We start from the raw sequence: 27188 nt of genomic DNA, 5'->3' as shown, positions 1-27188 counted from the left end.
TGAATGTAGCATTCACAGCTAGAGTGTGGACAACACAATGCAAGCCAAAGACATGAACCTGAAGATTTTCATAAGGGTCGATAATCAGCCACTCAAGGGTTGCATCAAACAGGCAGCGGACATTATCTTGGGAGCCCGATGGTGGCACTAGTTTGAGGTCGCGACCCAATTATTCGACCAAGGTGTGGGACCATTCGAGCCATTGGTATAAAGTTTATTCCTTTGCTTCAGGATGTTTCTCCTTGTCCATTGATTTGGCCTCATTCTCATACTCACTCACTCAGAACAAAGCATATGAGTTCTTTTGTCTCTCTTTACAGTTCATGCATTCCATGTAGTAGAGCAAAAATCGGCTAGAGAGAGAGCAAGGTATACATGTTGCCTACCATCGTTTTGTCTGTCTCTTTACAGTTCATGCATTTTGCGTAGTAGAGAGAGAAAGGTATACATCTCGCCTATCATCCTTCTATCCTCATGTGGGGCTTAGGCATCCTATCAAACCAAGGGATTCTTGAATCTTTGGAAACCCACATGGCAGCCTGTGCTTGGGTGTTGATGAGAACATAAGCACAGCTTTGCTTAGTGCTCACAAGCTATATCTATTTTTTATTTTTCTCATTTACTCATAAACAAGTCACTTACAAACTCGTTCTTTCGTTTGTCTTATAGAAATTTTAATTTTTAAGATTGGGGCAGGAACGCGATGCCTCTTAAAATCTTGGTTTCAATCTTAATCTGTCTCCTTCTCAAGGTAATGTAGGAGTGTACTCTACGAGCCTTGTGGGTGAGTCTTGGTAGCATCTAGGGGAAGTACCCTACTACATTTTTTGGGGATTTGAATAACTTGTTATTGATTCACTCACTCAAGATGGACATCAATGGGGCTGTTGGAGAGGGAATGCTCTCCTAACATTTCCAGGTGGGTGTGTGGGGGGCTGTGTGTTGGCAGAGATCTGGTGGGTGGGTCGGGGAAAGGGAAAATGGGGGCTCCAGAGAGGCCCCATTAATTTTAGTTTGTTCTCTTGAATGTTAATTACACCAAATAGAGAGAAAATGCTTTTCGCCATCAGGGAATTTGGTTTCCTCATATTTGTTTTATTTTGCTCTTGTAGCTGTGTTAGGAGATAGATTTCTTGTGAGTGTTCATGGTTTGATGAAAAGGGGTTTTTAAGGGGAAAAATATTGTGTAGTAGGGCGTGAGCATGTTAATGCATTCAAAAAGGCTATGTGTTTACTAGACATGAGCTTTTCAATATTTAACAAGATACGTGAACATGAATTCTGACCCTTTTTTGGGTGTCTACTGTGATATACAGTGTAAAATCAGAACAGGAAGGAGTTGCAACACGATTGGATAACAACATGAACATGCAAGCATGCAATTTTTTTATGTCTCCTTTAAAGGTGATGTTTATAAGCTCTTGTATTGCTCTAAGCAGCTTGAGATAAATGAAGATCTTCTTTTGTATGTAAATTCTCAGGCATTGTATGGCATGGCAACATAATGTAATACTTGCAGGTTTGGCTAACAAAAACCAAGACATGCTACTATGAATTGAGCCTTCTAGTAGCTTAAATGTCTCCATTTATGTGCTGTGACTCTTGTAGTTCTAGCTTAAAGATTTGAACTATGCTGCAATCAAGCATTTAATTCATCTGGAATGCACCGACTTCATCGATAACCTGTTGTTAAGGCAAGGAGTACTGTGGATCTATGCTTCTCATCCTTCAAGTCCATGCGATTTCAGAGGCAATGCGGACTGTAGAAGAGACAAATAACATTGATTATGTTCTTAGACTTCCTTACAATGAGAGGGGCGAGAAATGCATGGCACTATAGTTAGGGAGGGCATGAATTGTCATATTTTGTAGAGAATGAGGAATTTTAGATTCCTAGCATATGGTGTCGACTTGTGTCACATTTCATGAGGTCTAGTAGATTTGCTCAGTCGCAAAGAGCCAATCAAAGATTAGGCTCAGACCTTGGTGTATCATCTCCTAGAGGACATTCTCGAGAATATCCTAAATTAGCTTGTTGATCATTGGCCACTTAATGAGGACTTCTGATGCTTGTTGATCATTGGCCACTTAATGAGGACTTCTGATGCTTTTTGATCATTGGCCACTTAATGAGGACTTCTGATGCTCTTGTACTTTAAACAGCTCGCACTGCCGGGCTGAACGTGTCACACTAGGCCAGTACAGACTTAGAGAAGAAAGACTGCCTCCCCACTCTCTAAGAACAAACGTCCTCTTGGCTGAATCAGATCTCGAAGTCTCCTGCATCCTAGACCAAATGGCCACCAAGGGGTGTACAATATCTGTCCAGATGCTAGGCATGGTCTGAGCTGGGTGTTGTCAGCCTTTCTACATTTGGATCTCCAAATGTGCCAGGCAGTCATGCCCAACGATCGCCCAAGTCATGTCCATCGATGCAGGTGGAGGTCTGTACTGAGAGGCAGGAGCAGTGTCATGTCGACAAAACTCTACAAGCTACCGAACCATGAACCAAGGAGAGACCTGACCCTCATAAAAGACCTGACTTCCTGTCAAAGAGAGTCAAGCCACTGAGCCCCACCTGATGAACAGGGTATAAGAAAAAAATCTCCCATAAGTCCTGCAATTTCTGTGCATAAGTCTCTCATGGGTTTATGCTGTCTCCCATCTCCAGTGTCCTAATCCAACCGGAGCTGCATCTAGTTGAGCGATTCTTCTGCCACTCCCTCTGAGCTGACGAACCATGTGAGTTCTGTGTACTTTAGGGAGGTCCTTAAAAGCCCTCTAAGAACCCATGGAAGACTTCTCTCCCATTTGGACCACTGCTACCAAGGTCATCTAAAATAAAATCATTCTACTTAACTGGCTACTATCAATATCATTCTGCATAAAGGGGAGAATCCTTTGCAAGGAACCCTTCAATGCTGTCCAATCAATCACCCCCTAAGAAAGGAATACAAGATCCAATACATTATAAGAAATACAACAAAGTCCTACACCAAGTGTCTGGATCAATGATCTCTTGGGTTTGGAAGAATAAGAGTCTCCCAAGGCACTCTAGTGCTAGTATCTATGGACTTATCAAGTCTGCTCTAAAGAAAGTTCCTAGTAGGGCTCTTAAGCTGTACAATGCAGTCTCTAGAGTGACACTAAAAGAGCAAACAAACTAGGCAGTGGCCGAAAACACTTGGTTGACGACTACCACTCTGGAGGCGAGATCCAGCGTGGTTAAACTCCAAAAGAGGAGCTTCCTCCTAACTCTCTCCAACACAGGGGCAATCTGTTGAAAGGCCAATGCTCACCTAGAAGCCCTAGTATCTACCAGACAAAGCTCTTTGAACCCAAGTAAAGCCAAATTTGAACCCGAATCAGCACCATCCTCTTGAATTACACCTATTTCCCAGACCATATTCACATCTGTGCAAGTGCTTGTGCACTCTTGTGTATGTTAATGAGCTTGTATCTTCATATAATTTTGTATTGCACCAGTGTAATGCTTTTCCCCCCTTGTTGATTGTGGACACTTTATGGATTTTCTTCCTTCCTCCATTGTATCCCCTTCTTATGCAGTATTGAATGGAAGATCTCCTTCTCCTTTCACCGGACAGCAGTGAGAGGTTGTTATTCTTTCTCCAGCGAGCTTCCCCCCCTTACTTATGCCAAAAGATCAGCTACACAGAGTGCCGGATGATTCCCCTGCTAGGTCATGGGAGTAATTCCAAGCAGCTCCTTTCATGGATGAGGATTACTCGCTGGAATATCCACATACGTAATCAGCTTCATGCAAGTGTCTCAAGAAAACTCATTGATGTTCTCTTTAGGTTAGAGCACAAACTGGATTATAGGGATTGCAGGAAGTCTAGGAAATTACTTTCTGGTCGCACCTTTTGTTCTTCTATCCTTGGCACTAGAGGGGAAACATACATTTCAGTTTTAACTACCATTCTCCTCCTTATGGTTGGTCACGGCAACATTATTCCGTCTAGGCCAAGATTGGCTTTAGCGAATGGTTCCTTTTTGGAAGGAATTGCTCTCTTGGTTCCTTATTGCTAAATCTTGGATCCTTGGTGGTTAATGTGGGCTCCTGTTGGCACAATAAATTCAAGCCTGTCTTGAGAGCGGTGAGCATATGAACATCTGTATTATTGCAAGCTCACTATCCATCAACTCCTCATCTTGTCTGAAGGAGCCTCAAACCAAGGGTCTCAGACTGGGATCTGAGAAAGTGACTCATGGCCTTTGCCACAAATAATACAAAAGAGGAGCAAACAGGCATCCCTACCTGACTAATCTAGAAATCTGAAATCTCTCTTCTGGAACCTATGATAAGAACTTGATTGTGGTCTTTTTTGATCTATGGAGAGACAATGCCCTCTTATTCAAGCTTTAGGGAAGACAAACCACACCAACGTATTCTCCATGGAACCCCCGTCTACGCTGTCATAAGCTTTCTAAAAAACCTAAGTTGAATAGCAAGCTCCCGATTGCTAAATCTGGCCCACTTCGAGACCTCCCAGGATGAAAAGATATCATAAAAGTACTACGGCCATGCACAAAGCCGGTTTGTGAATCGTGGGGCAAATCAGGACGTAAGGGCTGCAATCATAGGCTGCTAATTTATAAGCAATGTCCAACAATATAACTAGCCTTCATTGTGTGAACATTCTGTAGGGATAAGATGTGTGAGACCCTCAGTAAGTGAAGAATTCATAAAACCATAATCCCATATGCTCTGCAAAGCTGAATAACAAGAATCGGTGAGATCCTCATATTTGGAGTCACCAACAAACAAATAGTGTGCTAAGCCCTCAATCTGGCCCGATCTCTCATGTGTGTCAGGGTCCTCTGTGAGAAAGAAAGAAAGAAAGTTTATTAAAGTCTTCGGAAGACTGATGGGTTTATGAGACAATGAGAAACCTGATGCAAACAAGCTGAGAGGGAGCCAAAGTAATCTTTAGCATTCTGCTCAAGGGTTTGAGGATCTAAATGCAAAGTGCCATCTAAATCAAGTAGCTAAGAAACACTTGCTTTGCCTCATGGAGAACTAAGAGCGAAGAAAAAGTGTTTATCATCCTCACCCTTTAGAGATGGGATCCTTGATAACAAGGTCTATATAGAATATCTCATCAAAATGGAAGGGCCTTCCTGAGGACAAGAAATCATGGAAGCCTGAGACCATTGTGCAGGAGCATGCCCATTATGAGCAGCATTTGCTGCTTTCGACACTCCTTATCGGACAAGCACTATTTATAATTTTGAGGGCGAAATTCTTTGTGAAGGAATGGCTGGAATGAAGGGGACAAATAAGATAACTTAGTGGGCGTGGCTCCAAAGCCGTTTAATTTAGTGGATGAGGGGAGGACTATGTAAGCTTCACTTCCAACACTGCATTGGTTGATTTGATACCTTGCCTGCTGAATCTACTTGGAGCTCCAGCTTCCCCTTTTAGTCTCAATATCCATCTCTCTTCTCTCCCCCTCTCTCTCACCTCCCACCCTACCTTGCTCCTTTGCCATCCACCTTGCTCCTCAGCCCCCCAACCTCCCACCCTGCCCCCTCGCATCCCACGCTGCTACTCAAGTCTTCTGCCCCTATGTCCCTAACCCCCATCACCCAGCCCCCATTCATGCCCTACCTGTATTTGTCACTTTAGGCTCACCCAATTCTACCCGAGGCTTGGGAGGAGATCATCATGGAGGCTCACCGCCTCAATGCATGAGAGATGGAGCAGGATCGCCTCATACATAGCCTTGGTCAAGAGATAAGCTTTATAAGGATGTGGCAGCTGTAGCTGCAGTCCTGAGCAGTGGCCACTAGTAGATGTAGAGATAGCCACCATGCAGTCAGCTATTGCAAAGGCTTCCAGTGGGTGGACGTTGTGAAACAAGAGCCCGAGGGCTAGTAAGGCTCTCAACATTGGAGTGCGAGGGATCTCCTGCATCTCCTCCACTCCAATCGAGGGGCTTTAGGGACACTCGGGCTAACAGCAATTAGAGGTGTTGGTATGCACGTACATGCAGATGGTTTGAGAGTTTGGAGCTCCACATGGATAAATTACCCCCTTTTCAATATAGCATTGAGACCCCCTCTGTTTTGCTCACCTATCACGAGGTTGACTAGGTTATCTGGGAGGATCTCTTACATCTATACACATTTAGATCCTCGTTGGCACCCAGTGAGCTTCGTGTGAAGCTCAGCTTGTACTTCATTGACACACAAGATATACATAGATCCGCCCCCCTGTTCCTTGAGGATATTGACTAGGCAGTTCCGTGTCTCATGGCACCGACTATGCATTCAAAGTGGGCGGGCATACCTAAGAGGGTCGCATCTGTACTCTGTGATCAATAGGAGATCGAGTTTGTGGAGCACTTCGCTTTTAGATGCCATCTTGCTATGAGATCTGAGATGGTTATTATTGTCTTTCCAGAAATGTTTTTGATTGTCTCTAACTCCTTGCCTTACCCAGATCAGAGATGCCTGGCGACTTTCATTCATGAGTCCATCTGACACAGAGAGCATCTCCTCAAGACATGCGAGATCAAGGACTCCACTCAAAGCATGATCATTGAGTTTCTCTAGCAAAAAAAAAAAGATCAACAGGCCCTCGAGAGACAAGGCCCAGAGCAAGAGACATGACAGACTGGCCAGCAGATTGATGCACAGATCAAGTTTGGGACCTTCCCTCCACAGCTAGGAGACCGACCGTCCATAGCATCTATCACAGGTTTTGTATCGATAGCAGTCTATCACAGGTTTTATACCACCATAGCCTTGTACACCACCGAACTCCCCCTTGGGCTTTTGACCCTCTGCCAGCCTCCAGAGGATCATCACAATGATGCTACACCATAGTTTCCATCATCTCCATGGGCTCATCCATTTTTATGTATTAGTATTTCTATGATTATGTTGTATGTGTCTTGGGTGTCGATGCCCACTTAGAGGCTCCACCCATTCAACTCATCATATCAGGATTTTGAGTGTCATAGACCCTTCGGCCTTTCAAAGAATTTTAATAACCTTTCTCTCTTTGTACGTTAAGTTACTGGGCTTGACTCTAGTAGCTGTTTAGCAAGAAAAGGTTAATTTAGTGAGGGGAGGACTATGTAAGCTTCACTTGCAACCTTTGTAGTACCACTTTACCCACCGAATGTACTTGGAGCTCTTGTTTCCCCTCCCAACGTCATCCTCCATCTCTCTCTCTCTCTCTCTCCCCCCTGTAGACAATGTTTCCAGGCACATTTTTAGGATCCACTGACGAAGAGCTGGTCCTTCGACACTTTAGTGCGGCCGACCACCATGTAGGCAGCACCCTTGTTGGGGGGGATCTCTCGAGGACAGAGTGGAGGAGATTTGAGTGGCTACAGGTGAAAACTATTTTCCTAGCTGAAGGAGACCTAGAACTAGAAGATCCCTTGCATCCTCAACAAAATAGCTAGAGTGTATATAATATCTATCCAGATACTAGCCAAGGTATGGGTTGGGTGGACTTTGGTGGCATCAATATCCTTTGTGCATCTAGATCTCCAATCATGCAAGGAAATGATGCTGGCTAAATTCTCTCAACTAGTGTCCACTAATGCATGTGCAAGTTTATATTGAGAGGTAGGGATGGTATGAAGTTGACAAAGCTGTATATCAAGGTGTTGAATCATGGCCCAAGAGGAGTCATGAATCTCATAAAATACATGAGGACCAATAAGTGCGACCCAAATAAGGGATAAAGAGGAGAAGGAAATCTACATAGGAGTTCTGCTATCCGAGTCTAAACGACCTTGGCCTATATGCACTCCCGTACAATCTCGGTTCACCTTCACCCTCCATACATCCTCCGTACACCTTATAGGTTGCACCAGATAGTAGTTCCGGGGGTCCTCTAACCCCTGGCTGGGCTGAACCCCAAGCCCAGCCGGGGGTTTAGTTCAGCCAGGGGATAGCAGCAGACATGGCCAGTAAGGAATGGCCGACCCTCTCCTCGAAATCCCCTCCCTCAACTCCAGTAGCCTTAGCCAGCAAGGCACGATATGCCACAGCCAAGGCACCCTTTCCGCATGCGCACACATACCTACGAGGAGGTGTGGAACGACCCATAATTGGGCAGCATGAACAGAGTTTTTATCTACAGCAGTAGGTAACAGAGTTAAAGATGCAATTGGCAGATGTAGTAGCTAGAATTCAGGTTCTTGAAGGACCTGGCAAGCAGGTAGTAATTGATGAGGCTGGAAAGTCTTGCAAGGCTTCCCCCCCAGTCAAAGATCTAGGCCACATTGAAGTACAGAATGCTAAGAAGGAAGTGATTGTGGAGTTTCATACCAAAGTAAATAAAGCTGACATTCAGGAATAGATTAAAGAACACACAACTAGATGTGATTATGCCTTGAAGATAAGAATATGGGGACTTCCCGAAGGATGGTATAAAGAGGAGGACTCTTTCTGTGACACTATATCACATGCCAAAGCAGCCATGCTTGACATTGATTGGACGGTTGACAAGGGTCATGATGTCGAGGATGATGATGAAGCCAGGCCAACTCAAATCTCACAGTCTAAAGGTCATGCTATCATTATGCTCAACTCACGAGACCTACGTGTTAAGCTTCTCCGACAATCTTACAAGTTGAAAGGGACCAAGATATAGTTGAGGAGCTTACATAAGCTGAATTGAAAAATAAGGCAATGGAATGAGCTAAGGTCAAGGCTGCTAGGAAGGATGGAAAATGGGCAGTATATCATGGAGGCACAACAATTATTAAGAGTTTAAATCCAAACCAAAAGACTGGACTCTCCATCGTGAGCTGCTCCTCTCCCCGTGAGCTGCTGTCCCCCCCCCCCTCTCCCTCTCTCAGCCAGCCCCCTCTCCCTCTCTCTCCCTCCCCCTCACCCTCGCTGCCCGCCCTCTCCCTCCCCTTGCTTCTCCTCCTCTCCCTCCCCTTCACCAGCCCCCTCTCCCTCCCTTTCCCCCCCCCTGCCAGCCCTCCCGCCCCCTTCCTCTCCCTCCTCGCTCTCCCTCTCCCCACCCGCTGCCCTCCCTCCCCCGACCCCTCCCCCTCCCCCGCCCCCTTTCTCCCCCACCTTCCCTCTCCTGCTGCCCCCCCGCCCCCTCCTCCTCCCTTGCCCCTTCCCTCCCCTTCCCCCTCCCCCTCCCCCGTCCTCCCTCTCCCCCCCCCTCGCCCCCTTCTCCTCCCCCGCCCCTCTTTCCCCCCCCTCCTCCCTCCCCTCCCCCGCCCCCTCCCTCCCCCGCCCCTTCCCCCACCCTTCCTCTAACCCCTCCGCCCCCTCCCTTCCTATCCTGCCCCCTCCCTTCCTCTCCCCCGCCCACCTTCTCCCTCCCCGTCTTGAGCCCCCTTCCTCCCTCCTAACCCGCCCCCTCCCTCCCTCCTAACCCCCCCCTCTTTTCCTCTCCGTTGCCTACCCTCTCCTTCCCCGTTAGCCCTCTCCCTTCTATCCTATCTCAGCTCCCCTCCACTTCTCCTCTCTGTCCCTTCCCCTCTCTCCTAACCTCTCCTTTTCTCCTCCTTCCTACGTGCGTTTTAGGGCGTTCTGGGCAATAGTTTCACGGACGGAGCTTTAACAATGTTGGAATCGGCCTTTTCACTTCGATCGGCGAATGGATCCCCATTCAGCCAATCTCTGTCCACTTCCACCGGCCGCGAGAATTGTCATTTTTTCAGATGACGAGCTGTAGCAGCTCAAGAAAGATGTGGAATTAGAGGGCTCCACGTCACTTTTCGCCCGCATCTTTGGGTCACATGCTTCCAGATCACAGGCTAGAGACTGGATGTTGGCGGCGTTACCAGGAGATCTCGCCCCACACCTCAGGGATATTCGACTTCTGGGACGTGGATTCTTCTAAGTGATTTTTGACTCCCACGAGTCCACAATCCTTGTTCTCAAAGCAAATCCCTTGGCTTTGGGTTCGAGAAGGATTTTTCTTTTGCCCTACACCTTGGGCTTCGATCTAGTCGAGGGATCTAGTCAAGGAGGACAGTCAGGTCACATCACTGTTCATCAGGTTTCTTGGTCTTCCTTAGGTTTACCATTGACTTCTTGCTACTATCGGAGCCACTTTCGGAGTGGTCACTGAGATTCCCCTCCTTCCTGGCATGCCTTCTTCCTCAACAGAGGTAGTTAGAGCGGATGGGGTGCCTCGAGTTAGGGTCATTGTCTCTGACCCTAACATCTCAGATGACCACATCATGATTCAGCGTCCAGATGGCTCTCTCTTTTGACAGAGAATCGAGATTGCAGGTAGACAGGATCAATGCAGGATTTGCAGGACCCTTGGGCACTTTGCTAGAGATTGCCCAAGGAAGAGAAAAAGACCCAAGAGGTCTTCTGGTGCGGCTCCTTCATGTACTACCCCGTTTGCACCTCCCCTGCGGCCTGTACCACGCACTCTAGGACTACCAGGAGCAGCAGGGCGCCCTGCTTCGTGCACCCCATGACCACTAGGGGACGCAGGGCGCCCAAAGCCTGTAGCACTCCCAGTGTCACGTTGGAGAACGGTCAGAGTGGCTCCTTTACCTCAGGAGAACATCCTTGATCCGGTTCAGACAGATGCCATCCAGATTCCAGAGGTGGATGCTGTTGTAGCCCCAGATACTATAGTTTCACATCAGGAGGGGACTTCAGATGCACCAGCCCCAGTCATTTTTGTTTCTGATCACGAGGGGGCTACTGATACTTCTCCCCCTCAGACTATTCATGCCACAGTTGAGGGAGTGTTTGCACAGATAAGGACTACAGATCCAATTTCAGCGAAGCCACAGGCCTCCTCAGCTCCCAGCTCCAGATTTGCTGATAGAGGCCTGGCAGGTCCTTCTTCTCCTTCCTCCACGAGTGCATGTCTTCTTCGCACTCCTCGGCCAGACTTGCTTCTCAGGAACTCTTTTTCGACACTGGCTGATTCGGCGACTTTCATGGATGATGAGGAGTTTATGCCCTCCACCTTAGGGGTCCCGGTCATTGGGATTCCTTTTGGCAGGGCCTCCCTCTCAGCAGGTGTAGGGATCCTTTTACTTGTTGAGTTTCCTGCCCTCAGTAGGAGTGTTTCGGCCCAGGGGAAGCTGGTCTCCTCTACTAGGTCGGGTAAGCCTTTCCATCCAGCATCATCCTGTCGATGAGGATAGTCAGTTGGAACATACAGAGCCTAGGCGGAGTTCCAGACTGTCGCCGTAGGCAACTGATCCGGAATCAGCTTCATCTAGGTTTCACTGGAGGTGCTATTGATATCCTTTTTATCCAGGAACACAAGTTGGATGCCAGTGATTGCTCTAAGTTTGGCAAACTACTTTCTGGTCATACTTTTTGGTCGCTTGCCTTGGGCACCAAGGGGGCACTTTTATTTCAGTTTCGCAGTCGGTTCTCCCCTTGGTTGTTGGACATGGAGTCATTATTCCCTCTAGAGCTCAGTGGATTATTCTCTTGATTGGAGGGTGTAAGGTTGGTTTCCTTAACCTGTATGCCTCCAACATTAGAGGGGAACGTGTCTTTATGTGGAAGGATCTGCTCTCTTGGGCCCCGGCCCCCATTGCTGATTCATGGGTGATTGGAGGTGACTTTAACATGGTTGAGTTACCGTGAGACAAAAAAGGGGGTAGAGAAGGAGGACTTCACTCTTTGGAGAGAGCAGCTTGGGATGCCTTCCTTTTTCACTACTGTGGCAGAGATACTTGGTTGGACGATGCCTTTCTTATTCAGCCACAGTCCCTCTTGTTCTCTTGGTCGAACAGGAGGCAGCAGATGCCTATTCATGCACGCATTGACAGATTCTATGTAGATGATTGGGCACTTGACAGAGGTGGATCAGTATGCATTGCTGCTGGGATCTCCACTTCAGACCACTTTCTTGTTGTGCTGGCTATCTCAGAGCCTCACCTAAGAGGCCGATCTGCTAGCATCAGGATTCCAGATGCCTTGTACACAGAGGAGGACCTTACAGAGGCAGCCCTGCAGATATGGGTTTCTCATGTCCAAGGTGGGCAGCCATTGCCATCACAGGTAGCTGTTGCCCTTTCTGGTATTAGCGACTTCTACCTCTCAGTTGCTCGTAAGATTGGTGTTCGCCAGCAGTTGGCAGCTTTGCAGAGGGAAGAGCAGAAACGGCCTTTAGATGCTTGGATTCAGGAGCGCCTTGCTGCAGCAAGGGCTCATCAGCAGGTATTGCTTGATCAGAGAGCATAGTATGTCTTTCATGCACGGGAGTCCTTCTGGATTCAGATGGGTGGCAGAGTCAATAAACACTTTTTCTCTACTCTTGGCCCTAGACATAGTAGAGAGAGTGTATCCCAACTTATTGACTCACATGGGGTTTTACAGACAGATCCTGATGATGTCTTGCGCATAGCTTCAGATTTTTATGCCGCTCTTCAATAGAGAGGATGCTAGACAGGTTATTTGGCAGAGCATCCCTTTGTTGGTGAAACCGGATATGCATGTTTTGCTTGATGCACCTTTCACCAACACAGAGTTTAGGACTGCACTTTCAGCCCTTCACAAGGGCAAGTGCCGAGGTTCGGATGGCCTTACCCCCTCTTTTTTCATTGCATTCTGGGATACGATTGGAGACTACATTACTTCAGCCCTGCAGGGTTTTTGGGACTCTGGTGAGATGCCTGGGTCACTTACAGAAGGTCTCATCCACCTTATCCCGAAAGGAGGTTGCAGAAATCTAGTGTCCCAGTGGAGGCCTATCACACTTCTAGGACCCATTACAAAATTCTGGCCAAGGCAATCAGCCTCCGATTGCAGCCCCTTCTCCCAAATCTTATTCATGACACTCATACGGGATTTGTACATGGCAGAAGCATTTTTTATAACATTTTCTCTTTCTTGGAAGCCTCAGAGTGGGCCATGCAGAGAGCGGCCAGAATCTGGCCATTCTACTTTTGGATTTTGAGAAAGCCTATGACAGAGTAGATTGGGGTTTTTTGGAGGGCACCCTTCTACGTTTTGGCTTTACTGATGCTTGGATCAGAGGTGTTTTTTCCTTGTACAGATCAGCCCACAGCCAGGTACTGGGTGGTGGGGTAAGGGGTGAGAGATTTCAGATTTTCAGATCAGTCCGTCAGGGATGCTCCCTTGCTCCTTTACTTATTTTGTTCATGGCCGAAGCTATGAGTATCTATGTTAGATCTCAAGCTGACATCTTTGGGCCGAGACTTCCCATTAGAAGGGAAGAGGAGTTACTTGACAGTGAGTTGGCAGATGACACAGCAGTTTACTTGGATGCCACTCCACAGACGCTCACTTCTTTCAGGACAGCATTGGATTTATTTTGCTTGGCGGCGGGGGGGCAGATCAATTGGCATAAATCCAATGGCTTTTGGATCACTGATGAGGACACTCCAGTTTGGGAGCTTGACATAGGATTCACTTGGGTTCAGAGGGGTGTGCCTGTCAGGTATTTTGGCTGCCAGGTCGGCTTGGATATTTCTTCCACGCAGCAGTTTGCTCCCGTGTTGGAGAGCATCAGGATGAAGCTCCTTTTTTGGAGCTCAGCCAAGATGGATCTTGCCTCTAGAGTTGTGGTGGTCAACTAGGTCCTCTTGGCCACGGTCTGGTTTGTTTGTTCTTGCTGGTGCTATTCTAGAGACTGCATTACTTAGATCAGGAGACCGATCAGAAATTTTCTTTGGAGTGGTCTTGATGGCTTGCAGATACCTTAGCCAGGGTGGCTTGGGAGACCCTCATCCTCCCTACACAGGAAGGGGGTTTCAATATTATTGATCCAGATTTACAGTGCAGAGCTTTACTATGCAAGATGGTGGTGCGGGGACTTACGCTAGGGCAGGAACCGTGGAAGGCCTTTCTTATTAGCAACATATAGAGGTACACACCTTTTTCAGGAGGAGACTGGATGAGCAGTATTAGGTGGATCTTCACCACAGCACACCTCAGATCACCTTCGTCCCCTCTCATGGTTGCCATTCTGAAAGCATGGGCCAGTTTCAGGAGCACTCTTCGGAGGATTCCTCCTTCCTCTCGTGAAGAGATTGATAGGCAACCCATCATGTGGAGTGATAGTATTTTAGATGATCATGGTGGACCACTTGGTGCCTCACTCTACATGCAGTGGTCCAGGTGGGAGAGGAGACCTGCATCATCTTTGGGGTCTTGGAAAGCTTTCCGCAGGCTTCCAGAGGAGATCAAGTCTCAGTTAACATGACATCTCAGAGGGAGTGTAGGGAGGATCTTGCAGATTGAGGCATCCCTTCCAAAGGAGTGGGTGGACACAGATGATATGCCACTCACTTGCTTCACTTGGGCAGATACTTTTACGAGAGGCGGTGTTCCGCTTCAGGTTTTGGCCTTTCGAGATGCACAGGAGGATGCTTTAGTTTTTACTGTGCAGGATGGTGGCAGATTACTCAGATCCACAGAGGACATCTTGCTTGAGTCTGCTTTTCAACCTATCAGGGTTGTAGGTCTTTTGGTGCAGGGATCAGATTCAGAGTGGTTCCTCGACCCAGCCCCCCGGCTACTCTCCATCGGGTCTTGGAGGCTTTGGCTCTACAGGGGAGTTCCCATTAGGTATTTGCAGTGGGACCTTCGAGAGTGGGAGTGGATTGACGCAGGGCATTGAGAGAAGAGCATCCCCTTCTTTCGTTACATGATCAGTAATGCCAGGAGATTTCAGCTCAGTAGTAGAGGTTGGAGACCTTCCAGAGTTTCTCATTGGGAGACATTTGATATCACTGCGGATCTGTAGAGGTGCTTCTGGAGGAGACTCTGGAAATCCCACAGGAATAGAAAGATCACTCTCTTCTTTTGGCTTTCTATCCATGGTGGGATTGCAGTGAACCTTTGGAGATCCAGGTTCGGAGCCGACCCTACTTGCCCTTGTTGCCTCTCTGCATCAGAAACTATTCAGCATTGTTTATGGGATTGCAGACAGGCGAGGATGATTTGGATGGGGGTAGCCAAGATTTTCAGTCACTTTGCCCACTTCCCATTCTTTATGACATGGGGCTCAGTGGCTTGGCTTTCTCTTACAGGGCCTCAGGTATTCTATGAGAGACTTGACTCCTCTCGGGCCATTTTGGTTCGACGTCATCAGATTGAGTCCTGTTCATTGGATGTGGTACCACACCTTCCTTTTACAGATGTACATGTCTCTGTGGATACTTCTTGGGAGATTTTAGCGAGCATAGCATCCTAGCATATGTGGAGAGCCAGATGCACAGAGGCTATGGAGGGTACTCAGGTTCATCCCTCGCACACTTTGGCTAGTATCTAGACAAACACCATACATACTTTGATGGCCATATGGATGAGTATACAGGGAGACTCCCGTGCAGCCTCAGTTAGGAGTGCTTTCTTCAGGGAATGGAAGGATTCTCCTTTCTTCTCTGAGACTTCTACAGGGTTGAGGTGGCACTTTCAGCCTCAGCCTTGGTTGTTTTACACCTCACTTTGAGGGGGGTTTTATTTATCCTCATGATTTCATGATGTTGTATTTCCGCTCAGAGCTTGCTCTAGCGAGTTTCTTTCTTACTTAATAGAAGTCTCTTTTTTGGGGAAAAAAAAAAAACCAAAAGACTGTCTTAAACTGATGTATGGCTGATTATGTTTTCCCAAGCTAGAACGTAGGTACTCTAAGATGCTCTTTGCACTCCCTGGGAGCTGCCATGTGCCCTCCCTAAGCAGGTGTATTTTTTTCCTGTCCCATAGACTTGTTGGCCTTCCATGGATGTTAATAGAATTTCTTTCTTTCTTTCTTTCTCTCCCTTCCTTCTCTTCCGCCACTGTATCTCCTCTATTAGGTCTGCTTTTCCTCACACCTAATGCAAACAAACCTTCTTCTAGATGCTTGTCCAAAACAAAGCAAAAATGCCTAATGAGGTTAGTTGTGAAGTCAATAAGTGAGCCATAAAAAATATTCTTCACAAGGTGTGTCAGGAAGGTGGAGCCTTTGGCCGTACTTGCTGTCAGTTACTCACTTCAAGAGTTTTTCCCATGTTGCATGCAAGATAGAATTAAATCAGAAATTATTTTATGAGAGAGGCCACAACGTGGTGGGACTAATGAAGTAATTATCACACGTGTGAGTGCACGAGCCTCAGAGGTTGGGATATTTATGTGGAGATGATTGCGACAATTCAAAGTAGTGGTTTTGCTACCCCGTGTTCAGCGTTTAAAGGATCAGTATCTTAACATCTAAGGCGGTGGGAAAAACCTACCAATCTTCTTATTAAGATTTCCATTTAGTTTTAGAAGTCAAGCAAGAGCAAACTTACACATTTATTTGAACGATTTAAGGCACCATATACAATGCTCTCTTCAGTTTTGTCACAGGTCTTATCAGGACAATATTTTTCTGGAGATATATTATTGAGTCCTTACAATTAAGATCATGTATAGAGTTGGAGATGCAGAGGTGACCTTGGTAGCAAGTCTCTAGGGTTAGTCCCCTTTCAGTTGTGATTGCAGCTTGGGCTATGAGTGGTTCTCAGAATTAAAGCTCATGCCCCACAGTCCAAGGATTTCAGATGCAGTTAGTTGTAGCAGTTGACATATGAAGGTGATCAAGAAGGGAGTGTGATGCTGCTCTATCTATTTCAATAGGATGCTAGATGCTCGGGGGATATTCATCTCTTGCATTGGAACCTATTCTTTCTTTGGTACTGAGAATTATTTCATTTTGTGGATGATCGTAGATATTTTGTAGCATTTTCAATATGAATTATTTCTCTTCCATCAATTGGTAAAATTATCTTGGACACTCGACCAGATCCTGCTTTGTGATACAAGGAGATCTGTCCGAGGAAAATGTATATTGCCTCGAGGAAAATGTATATTGCCTCAAAAACATTCACATAGGCTGGGTGAACCAGGAAGACCAAGTATGGCTATTATGACCCAGTCTTTTGTCTATCAATTGAGTACTTGGGGTTGCCAATTAATGCTAGAAAGATATGCATGACGTGATTGCAAGCTTTGCAGGATTTAAATTTTGTAATGCATCTGTACAGTTTTCTCAAAAATGTTGAGTGATATTTGAGTTTTCATGGGTAGATTGTGCTATGTGTTTGACAAATAGAGGCAACATTTCTCATCAGTTTCTTGCGTGTTCTCGCTCTCTCACGGACATGCATACGCTCATGCTGTAATCTAGTGGTTGGTTTGTGCAGATAGATACAGTGGCAATCGAGACTGTTCAGCAAGTCTTACCATTTGAGGTTGTCTTGTGGATTGAAGTATATCACAACCGCGTGCCACAGAAAAGGAGAAAACAAAAGGTGAGGAACTTTTTGACAGCAAACTGTGAGGCTTGCTATTCTAGAACATTCAGGCAAAAAAATTGGGGGAAAGAGGCTCCCAAGAGGACGGGATAGTGGTCTGATTCGTTGTGCCTTAACTGGTGTATCACAGAAATTATGTGAGCGCAGGGTATGCTTTAATAGGGCAGATCAATCAAAGAAAAGTATAGACACCTAAGCAAATGATTGGTCCTTCTAATTAAAGCACTATTCAACCAGATATCAAGTAGAAATAAGACCTATGCTAACCTCTTTTTGAAGTCGAGGAGGAATGATGATACTGGTCCCCCTGGAACTCAGAACCACCTCCCAGCAGCAGGAGCTCTTCTCTTAGTGTGAGAATCTCTTGGCTGTTTAAGCCTTTCTCACTCTCATTGTGAAAGGATAACAGGATATACGATGATTACATGAGGGTAGCTCTCGATGATGAGGACCGAGTGGCTAAAAAAGGGCCCACGTAATACAACTGGCAATTAAAAAATTGCCCTTCTCTGTAAATACAAACAATAAACCAATCACTGAGGGTATACAATGCAAGGGGCAGGTTGTTGATGATGAGGCAGTTATACAAAATCAAGCTGCACCTTTGCAAGCCTCAAAGCGGGCACTTGTGATTATCAAAGGGCGCAACAGTGCCTCCAAATGGCGAGGCTAGGAGGAAATATCCGAGGGAGAGGCTTCAGATGCCTTATGACCATTCAAAAGAGATGGGACACCTTGAATTCGGTGTATGGTAGTCTGTCAGGCTGGTCCTTTAAATGGAGTTAGCTCACTAAATTATCCTTGGGGTAGGTTAGGTTTAAGTAAAGGTTACAAAGTGTGGTAGGTAGACCTTAGGTCCTAAGTTAGGACATCTATGATGTTATGTCATGGACAAGGGTTAGAGATTTCTAAGGGGCCACTGATGTGGCAAGGCCTTGCAGACATCCATCATGGATGAAGGGGATGGGTGCCACATAGCACCAATAACTGGTCTATGTCATGTGGCCCTTGCCATGTGTCACATTGGTATACACTCACCATGCCACTCACTCTACAGCTGCCAATCTGATGCATGTGTTTGATGCGTTTTGATTAGGCACACTGTTCGGCGCTGATGACGTCAGTGGGGATGTCATAGTAGCTAGTCCGTGCTATGCGTGATGGAGTTTATGGTTTTCAATCTTATGAGTGACTATCATGAGATTGTGTTTTTAGAGGATGAGTTTGGGAATGTTCCTGGATTCATCTAGGTATATACACTGTGTTAGTGTGCTGCATAGGATATGGCTGAAGCCCTATCTGTGAGAAGCTACTAGGAAAATCATCCCTCTAACCTACTCATCGATGGATTGTTTAATGTATGAGGTTGGTTGTGTGTTTGCAGTAACTTGCTGCATTTTCAGTTTAGTGCATCCATTGTAGCTAGGGATTGGCATTCCACTTGCATAAAATTATTGTGTGTGCATCCTACCTATGTGTAATAGTCTAGTGAACCTCCCCTTTTCTTTCACTTTAGCACCTTTCCTTTTTCTCTTCGTAGCAGAGTCTATGAACTTTTTTCCCCGATCGCAGATTAATATTAATAGGCTTCGTCTTCCAATACAAAACAATGAAGAATTTCTTCACTGCGAGGTTGGAGTTCACAAATCCTTAGAATTTTGGATTATTGATGTGGACGTATTGACTAAAATTGGCTTTACTTGGTTTGAGAGAGGCTCTACAAATAGATATTTCAGCTGCCAAGTAGGTGTGCATATCAGCCCCTCAGAAATGCTCACTCTAGTTCTATAGTTTTTAAACAGAGGAATGTGTTATATTGGAGTACTACTACCTTCGAGGGCATAGATTGTCAACAAGGTACTTTTGGCTTCTGCTTGGTATATTGCCCTTGTTGGAGTTTCTCCTGCTTTTCATTGGTGGTTAGCTCAAGAGGTTGATTAGGAAGAACCTTTGGTTTGGATGTGGTGGTACTTTTGACAGTAGAGTCAAGGTAGCTTGAAATGCCTTTATCTTACTGTCAAACGAGGGTGGACTGAACCTTATTGATCCGGTGTTTAATGCAAATCCATGCTAGGTAAGCTTGTCATGAGAGCCTTGGAAGGATTTTTTAACCCATTAGGTGCAAGCTTGCACCCCTTACAGATTGGAGTACCACTATAGATTTGGCTTTGGAGGGTAATACGTGTCAATCAAGTACTTTTGGCTTCTGCCTAGTATATTACTTCTTGTTGGAGCTTCTAACACTCTTGTTTTAGCCAGCTTAAGAGGTTGACTAGGAACTATCCTTGGTCAGCTTGTGATGGTAGTCCTAATAGTAGAGCCATCTTACTACGTATGAGGGTGGAGTGAACATTATCTATCTAGATGTTCAATGTAGAACCCTTCTAGGTAAGCTCGTCATGAGAGCCTTTTTACCAGGCAATCATGAGAGTTTGTAATGGTCTTGATGGGTGAGAAGATCGGAGAAGATCGACATCCACAGTCTAGACTTAAGAGTGTATATGAAAAGTTGTCCTCACCCGAGAGGGAGATCATCACATAAGATCTTATAATGCATAGTGCAAGAGTAATCCAACGATTCATGTGGACTCTTTAGATGGATTTATACAGATAGAAGAGGAAGATGTGTTCATTACCTGGGCGTCTTCTCTAGCATAGGTGTTCCCCTATAGTTTATTTGCATATCTATGGATCGGGAAAGGGAACAATTTAGAAAGTAGTTAAGAGTGTTGGAGAGTTGTTAGGTTACTAGTTGAAGAATTTATCCGAGATGCTTTTCTCCACACTTTAGAGTTGTTGGATGCAGTGATAATGACCCTGACCCTTCTCTTATTGAGGGTAGATCATCACGACTCTGGTTCGATGGGGGTTGGCCCCTTCAACACTTGCCTTGGGGTACGCAAGTGAGCAGAGATGTATCGATGTGGTGTCTCCTTGGAGGAGGGTATCCGATTTTTGAATACACAATGTGGATTGCCAGGAGATCTCACTGATTCAAGACATGCATTGGTCTCCCAGTAGGGGTAGTTTGGGAGAGATTTGACGTCGCCCCTCCTCTTTAGACTTATTTTTGGAGACGTCTATGGAGGTCCTATGTTTTTCGGCTCTTTTAGAATGGAGGTACGATTGTTGTTGAAATACACGTTGGAGAGACGGAGAGAAAGAGAAGATTACATGACTCAATGATATTGTAGAAAAGGATAGGGGCAGATTAAGAAAAAGGGATAAAACTAGTGAAAGGGTGAGGGAGAATTGTAGGCTAGGGCAAGCAATGGAAGCTCAAGAAATGAGGGAATGAAGACAAAAACGGGCGGCTGTAATGAATTGCTGCAAAACTGAGTGAAAGTACAAGAGAGCCAATATAACAAAACCCTAGGGCAAAGTGCCCTAGCGGGACTAAGTGTCCTAAGTGGTAAGGAATCAAAGGTGCTAGAAGCATGGCCATGATACCAATGTAGGAAAGGGGTAGGGGCAGATTTAGAAAAGGGGATAGAACTAGTGGAAGCAAGAGAGAAAGAGGGAAAAAGGAATGGGAGATGAACAAATGGGTAGGAGACTATGCGTGGTGGAGTTTATGGTTTTCAACCTTATGAGTGACTATCATGAGATTGAAACTTCACTATGCGTTGTGTTTTTAGAGGATGAGTTTGGGCATGTTCCTGGATTCATCTAGATATATTTCCCTCTTTTTTGCCCCTTTGAATGTTGCAAACTCGGCTTAAAGGATAGCAAGTTCTCTCTCTCTCTCTCTCTCTCTCTCTCTCTCTTTCTCTCTCTCTCTCATGCCCAGCTCATACTTTTATATACTCCAGCGTTGAACTCAAAGTAGTTGTTCTTTGTTTTAACAATGCAGTCGCAGGACTTTCTCGTTTTGGGAAGCCAGATGCTGACTGCTTTGAGAGACAAAATTTACTGCCTTACAGATGAACTCATGAAGAGAGCTCACACATATGTTCCTTCAGGATACTTCCTCATTGAGGTATGCTCGTGTAGCTTGTTCTTTCCGAACTATGTGTGTTTACATTAAGAATTCCAGTAGTGTCCTGCTGTTCTCTTGATTTTAGTTGGAATACTTTCAGTACTATTCTAAATTTACCAATGCAGTTGGAAACCCTTGCAATGTTATGCATGCCAGTACCTTTGGTAGTTGTAACATTAAGGCTGAAGCGAATTTGAGTATGTTCGAAAATGTAACCCTTTATGCTTTGGTTCAGAATGTGTTCTACAATGATTTGCGAGATGCAAGTGCCATTGACTACAGTATTCCAATTTTAGAATGGGCAAATAAACAAGAGAAACTTGACCAGTGTGAAACTGCTGGTATGAAACGAGTTCGAAAGCACAATAAGATTCCATCTTTTCTCACGGCGGATATGGCCTCTACTCAGTTTTTGGACCTCGAATGCCATGTGGGGATGCAGTATATATATTGTCACCAGGTAAGACTGCAATATAAAAACTTTTTTTTTTGGTTAATGAAGTTATTTATTATCCTTCTTTTGTAGAAAGACAGTTTAGAGCAGGATCACAGGAGTGCTGTTTGAGGACTGGCCTGTATTCATCATGAGCTAAGGTTGTGGTAAAAGCAAAATCCAATCCTTCAGGTTCTGAGAGTTGAGCTTCAGAAATTAGTGAGCAATAACGATTTCTGCAGCCTAATCTTTGTGACATGGTGTAAGGTGGTGATAGTTAATTTTTCGGATACTTAGTTTACAAGTGTAGACTACTCACATAGGAGCAGTTACATCTCTACCTTGAGTCGATTTTGAGAACTTGAAATATTTTCCATGCATGAATGCATAAAAGTAAGAGAAAGTATTTATAAGAGTACTTCATAAACTTGAAGGCCTACAATAGATGACCTATTAGTGTTGGGCTTCTCCTCTTTTACACTATGCATGTTATACTATGCCATGTGCCACTCTAGGACTAAATCCAATTCAAGGATTTAGGGTTTCCTACAAAGCCCACTGTTTCTGGTATTTCAAAGTTGTGTGCAATTCATTTCTTCTTCTCAAGATTTCTCCAATGTTGTGGGTTCTCTCCCCAATTTCTCAAACTTCATAGGTGGTATCAAAGTCTCTCCTTGTGCAATCCTGCACACCTGTGCACTTGTCAATCCTTGGAGGTGATCTGGAGGCTTGAACAGATGTGAGACGTTCCATCACTGGAACTTACCTCACATTGGATGTACACAGCTCACAAACGGGGTGAAAGTGTAGCTATCATAGATATAGTCAAAGAACTAAAGGTACTTAGGGGACATGTCATAGTGGTAATACATGGAGGGGGGTTTTTTGGGGGTGATCTCGATGGGTTGGTGCAAATCCAAGTGAAAGGATCGATAAGAGTGACTGGCTCATGTGGCATAATGGGGTAAATTGTGGGATAGAAATCTATGAGGTGAAAGCAGGAGACCCAATGACATAAGACACTCTATTGTCACCCCCATGTGGGCAGCATGTCTCTCTCTCTTATCCGGTCCATTGCTACAAGCCGTCATAAACCATCATCTTGTGTGTGGTACACATGTCAAACGGACATTTCCCATACCGTACAATGGTTGTGTCATTTGTGTCCACTAATGTTCATCGAAAGTCCCGTTCCATGGCATCTGTCCATCAAGTACAATGGCATTTTCCTGGAAGACCAAGATCTCTGCCTGCATTACTCTCATGTCAGCCTTGAACTCCCCTAGTAGAACCTCTCCGCATGTGCATATCTTAGAGTGCCCTCGTATAATTCCAAAAAATGTTATAATTTCTTGCATACTTGAATGTCTCTAGGGGGAGGTAGCATGCTGTGATGTAGACGTCTCGAGTAGAGGTCTCTCGAGGTAGATTCACACGCATCGAGCATGTTCATCTCTGCCTAGGACAGATATATATGGCTTGAAGTGAGTGGAATAAGACTTCCACTCTTCTTGATTCTTGTGCACCCCCATCTGTGTGTGTTTCTGCCTTGTGTAGACATTCCTGTGTACTGAGGCATTATAAGGAGACCCTTCTGGGGGATTTGGTGCATCTATATGTAAAGTACAAGATCCTGCCCATTGTAGGTCCCAGCAAGGTTGGTCAGAGCCAAAATTATTGTTACCATTACAGAAAGCAATAGACAAAGTATTTTCAATGGTTGGATCTAGAGCTTCCTTAAAGATCGAGATAAGCAAGCAGCTTATTCTCTTCATTAAGCGTGCCACACACAATCTCATTGCATCCACATCAGTGGTCTCACTCCAGTATTTCTTGGTCGTGGGACAATTAGGGGATTTAACCATTCAGTGGCAAGATGCAAGTTCACACATACCTTAATCACATAGATTTCATGCCAGCTCTTATTCAAAGTTCATGGCCTCCTAGATCATGGTGTGTTCCCTCCTCATGGCATGCCCTATTGTTCACCCTTTTACTTACAAATTTAAATTGATGCACTGAATGCCCAATCACCTTCACGACTTACTCAAGCTAGGTGGTCTATAATTCATATACATATCGTGAATCAAGTGTCGCCAAGAAAATCCAAGAAAAGGGCACATAAGGAAACCCTTGCCCCCGGAAGCTTCTCAATGTGCACCTATGGGGCCTTGGGAAAATAGGCAACTAAAATATAGGCATTTTCCAGAAAAACATTCGATGGAATCTGTGAACGTTACCCAATGGAAGTGTGTGTTTCCCTCCACAATTCATTCTGAAAACCTTTTCCGTATGTTTTCCGTCCATCGCCAAATAAGGAGACAGCAAGATAATAATTTGCTGTTTCAGGTTCTTTTTAGCAGTTAACATTTGGGGGCGTATACCTTGAAACCAGCAGGATGACAAATAGGGAGGGCATGGCAAAGGAAATGGAGGACACTTTGAAGAAGCCACCCCGCCCAAAGACCCCTACTCCATCCAGGTATCTCATTAGAATGAAGAATGCCTCATGATATGCACTGAGAAGACGGAAGCCTAAGAAGTGGATCACAAGGCAATAAAAGAAGAGAATTTATGCTCCAAAAAAGCCACGCTCAGTCACGAGTTGCCTTGAGAGCTGAGAAAGATACCTTGAAAAAGACTGCCAAAGACCAGGCCGCTAGCATCAAGGTGCTCAAGCTGAAGTCAGGTGCGGAGTCACCACCAGGGCTCCCGACTCAATTGCACTAGACTCTTTGAGGAGTGGAAACACAGCCCTCAAGAAACGTGTTGACGAGCTTAAAAATACTCAAGGGAAACTCATGGAAGAATCATAGAAGATCAAAATAAATTTGAACACAGAAATAGATGCCCATAGCAAGGAAGCAAAATCTTGGTCCAAGGTAGTGAGCTGCAATGGTCATCGAGGAGTCTCTTGATGTGAAGAGTTGGAGATAAAACAACGTGCTCAACCTCAAACTGGTGGTATTGTGACCAGTCCCCTGGATGTTACTCGGGCACAAATTGAAAATGCTTGGAGAGAGAGGAAAGATAGACTTAACAAGGGAAGAAAACCCTAACTCTTAAATACAAAGAAGCGGGGGCAAACATGCTGTCCTAACAAAGAGGACAAAGGGAGCTCTATCTATGTGAATGAGGATCTCACACATAGACCTCAAGAGGGTCATGGAAGCTAGAGCTAAAGGGAAATGGGTAGTATACAGAGACAGAAGGTCATCATCTCAGACTAGAAGCAGCAACCTCTCTTCAATCGAGGTAGTCAGATTTCACACTTATATAAAGGCGTTAACTTGCAAGTCTAACAATTTCTTAAATTGAGATTCTTAGACTTTGAAGGATGCTGAGAGGTGTAGGATAGCGCTGGCATCTAGACAAAGGTCTTCTAATATGCAATCCTTGTTCAATAAGTGATGCTATCAGATAGTCCTGAGTGGGGACTCCTCTCTACTGTTGACTCTTGGAAAGCGCTTTAAAATCTTTGGGACAATCGTAGCCGTAAACCTTGACAATATAAAGGTGAACTGCCGTAAACCTTGACAATATAAAGGTGAACTGATAAGGAAATATTCAGGTCTTGTATGAGTGCTTTCATGAAGGGAAAAGTTTTGAAGAAAGCCATACTTTCGTCCTAGTATTAGTGAGAGAAAGTTAAACAATTTTTATTAGTATTTCCAAGGTTCAATGGCAACAATTGTGCTTTTAAGCTGAGTCATGTCAGTGTGGAAAAGAGAGTGGGACAAACCGAAGAAAAGGCTGTCAAATTCATTACAAGGCACACTTTTAAAACAGTAAGCCTCTCAGAAAGCACGCAGTCAAAGTCAAGAATCTTACAAACAAGCTAGTCTTTAAACCTACAAGATGTCCAGATAGGTTTTTCCAAAGCGCTCAAGACTATTTAGACTTATTGGTGATTTTTCAATGATTCCAATTGTTGTCAAACAATGTGTTCGTTCTTTTAATTCTTTGACTTATTGATTGGCATTGTACAGGGTGCTTGCAAGCATAGCATTGTAATTAGAGACATGCGGCTAGCACACAAAGAGGATGTCCAGAATACACTATTGTATCCTTTGTTGCGCTCTCCGCTTCGTGTCAGGCATAGAAAGTGTACTATTTGTCGCATCTATAGAGCAAAGAAGGTGACTTATGATGATAAAATGGCCCCGGAAAGTCCTTGTTTCTTTTGTGATTATTGCTATTATTTGCTGCACTACTCACAAGATGGGACATTACTATACAATGATTTTAAAGTTTATGATTATTATCATGAATAAAGTTAATTTTTGTCAAAACCAATTATGAAATAATTGGAATAGTTTGGCAAATTTAGATTGCAATTGCATAGTTCGTAGGTTGTCCAGGTTCTTATCTCCTTGCATCCAGCTATGTGATTTGCTGTAATGGGCTTTCATAATTCAAAGTATTGTAGAACACCATTCCCCTATTTGATGCCTATCAATTCCTCTTATGGATGAGGGTTTTCCAATAAGAATTGCAACTGTTCACGTAGGTTTGAGGATTGACCAACTTTAGTGTTAAGCTGTATGTTGGGCAACTATTAATGAGCTTTGTCTTGATTGCAAGGAAAGCTTGAGATTGGGTGAAAACCAAAAGATTGTTATTTTTGAAATGCAAAGCTTTTCCGTATTCTCCACCTTATTACAATAAAGCTTACTTATTCAGTAAAATCCGAAGGGGTAAAACTGTTTAGTCCTAATCAAAAGAGGTATAAACAAAAGTACAAAAAGAGCTTTTCATTCAATCCCACCTATATAGGAAAAAGGGGGAGGGATAAGAATTTACATTGTTTTAAAATTATAAACAAATTGGCAAAAAAAAGGCTCAAAATGGATTTTGAGAACACTTAGCTTTTTAATACAAAGTTATGCCTTTCATACAAAACAAAATTTCAATCCAAGATGATACCATTTACATGTAATTACTAAATCTTTCTTCAGTCGTTGTCTATGCATGAACATGCACACTTGCATGTGCGTGCCAGTTGCTCCTTGTCTAAAGTCCTCCCTCTAGCAAGGTCCCTTTGTTGCTTGTGGTTTATTTTCGAGTGGGTGTTGTTTTCGAGATGTGTGCTCGGTGCACCATTGTCTATTGATGTTAGTACTATGCTTAACAATAATTCAACCAACCACACTTGGTGGATGTTTGGTTGTTCCATTCTAAACATCTCCCACGACTAACACTATCATTGCGATACTGGGTCAAGGATTTAGCTATTGCCATTGGGCATGCATTTAGCAACAAAATTATTTTCAATTTAGCTCTTGCCATTGGGCATGGATTTAACAATAAAATTATTTTCCCACCACTAACACTATCTTTGGGATAGTGGATCAAAGGTTGTACTTTGATTTAGTACTGCCTTTGGGCATGGATTATTTTTTATTTGATGCTACGAGCATAGTTGAGGCACTATGTGGATAAATCTGAGGCATAATCCATGATTATTGGGATGACAAGAAAGCTAGTTATTCCTCATACCTAGCTTTTAAAGACAGCACTCAAAGCCTAAAGG

General features: G+C 44.6%; 1 protein-coding gene across 2 annotated transcripts in view; it reads left to right on the top strand.

Annotated features, from left to right (window-relative positions):
- The window catches only part of SRD2 (snRNA activating complex family protein), a 78576-nt gene extending 52513 nt beyond the window's left edge, over window positions 1–26063 (top strand). Inside the window, exons 7-11 of one of the 2 annotated variants that reach the window (XM_087394282.1) lie at window positions 1317–1404; window positions 17133–17240; window positions 21097–21222; window positions 21458–21682; window positions 25645–26063. In XM_087394282.1, the coding sequence (XP_087250408.1) occupies window positions 1317–1404; window positions 17133–17240; window positions 21097–21222; window positions 21458–21682; window positions 25645–25929 (832 nt within the window). In that variant the 3' untranslated portion in view covers window positions 25930–26063. The remainder of the gene's footprint in view (window positions 1–1316; window positions 1405–17132; window positions 17241–21096; window positions 21223–21457; window positions 21683–25644) is intronic. The other variant, XM_087394281.1, reaches the window with a different exon arrangement.
- Window positions 26064–27188: the final 1125 nt, after the last annotated feature.

The sequence above is a fragment of the Dipteris shenzhenensis genome, chromosome 2, assembly GCF_047967505.1.
Source record: "Dipteris shenzhenensis isolate YYH24624 ecotype China chromosome 2, Dip_SZ_1.0, whole genome shotgun sequence".
In the NCBI taxonomy this organism is placed as follows: Eukaryota; Viridiplantae; Streptophyta; class Polypodiopsida; order Gleicheniales; family Dipteridaceae; genus Dipteris; species Dipteris shenzhenensis.
Note: the sequence above shows the minus strand (reverse complement) of the source record. Positions and strands in the feature narration are given on the sequence as shown.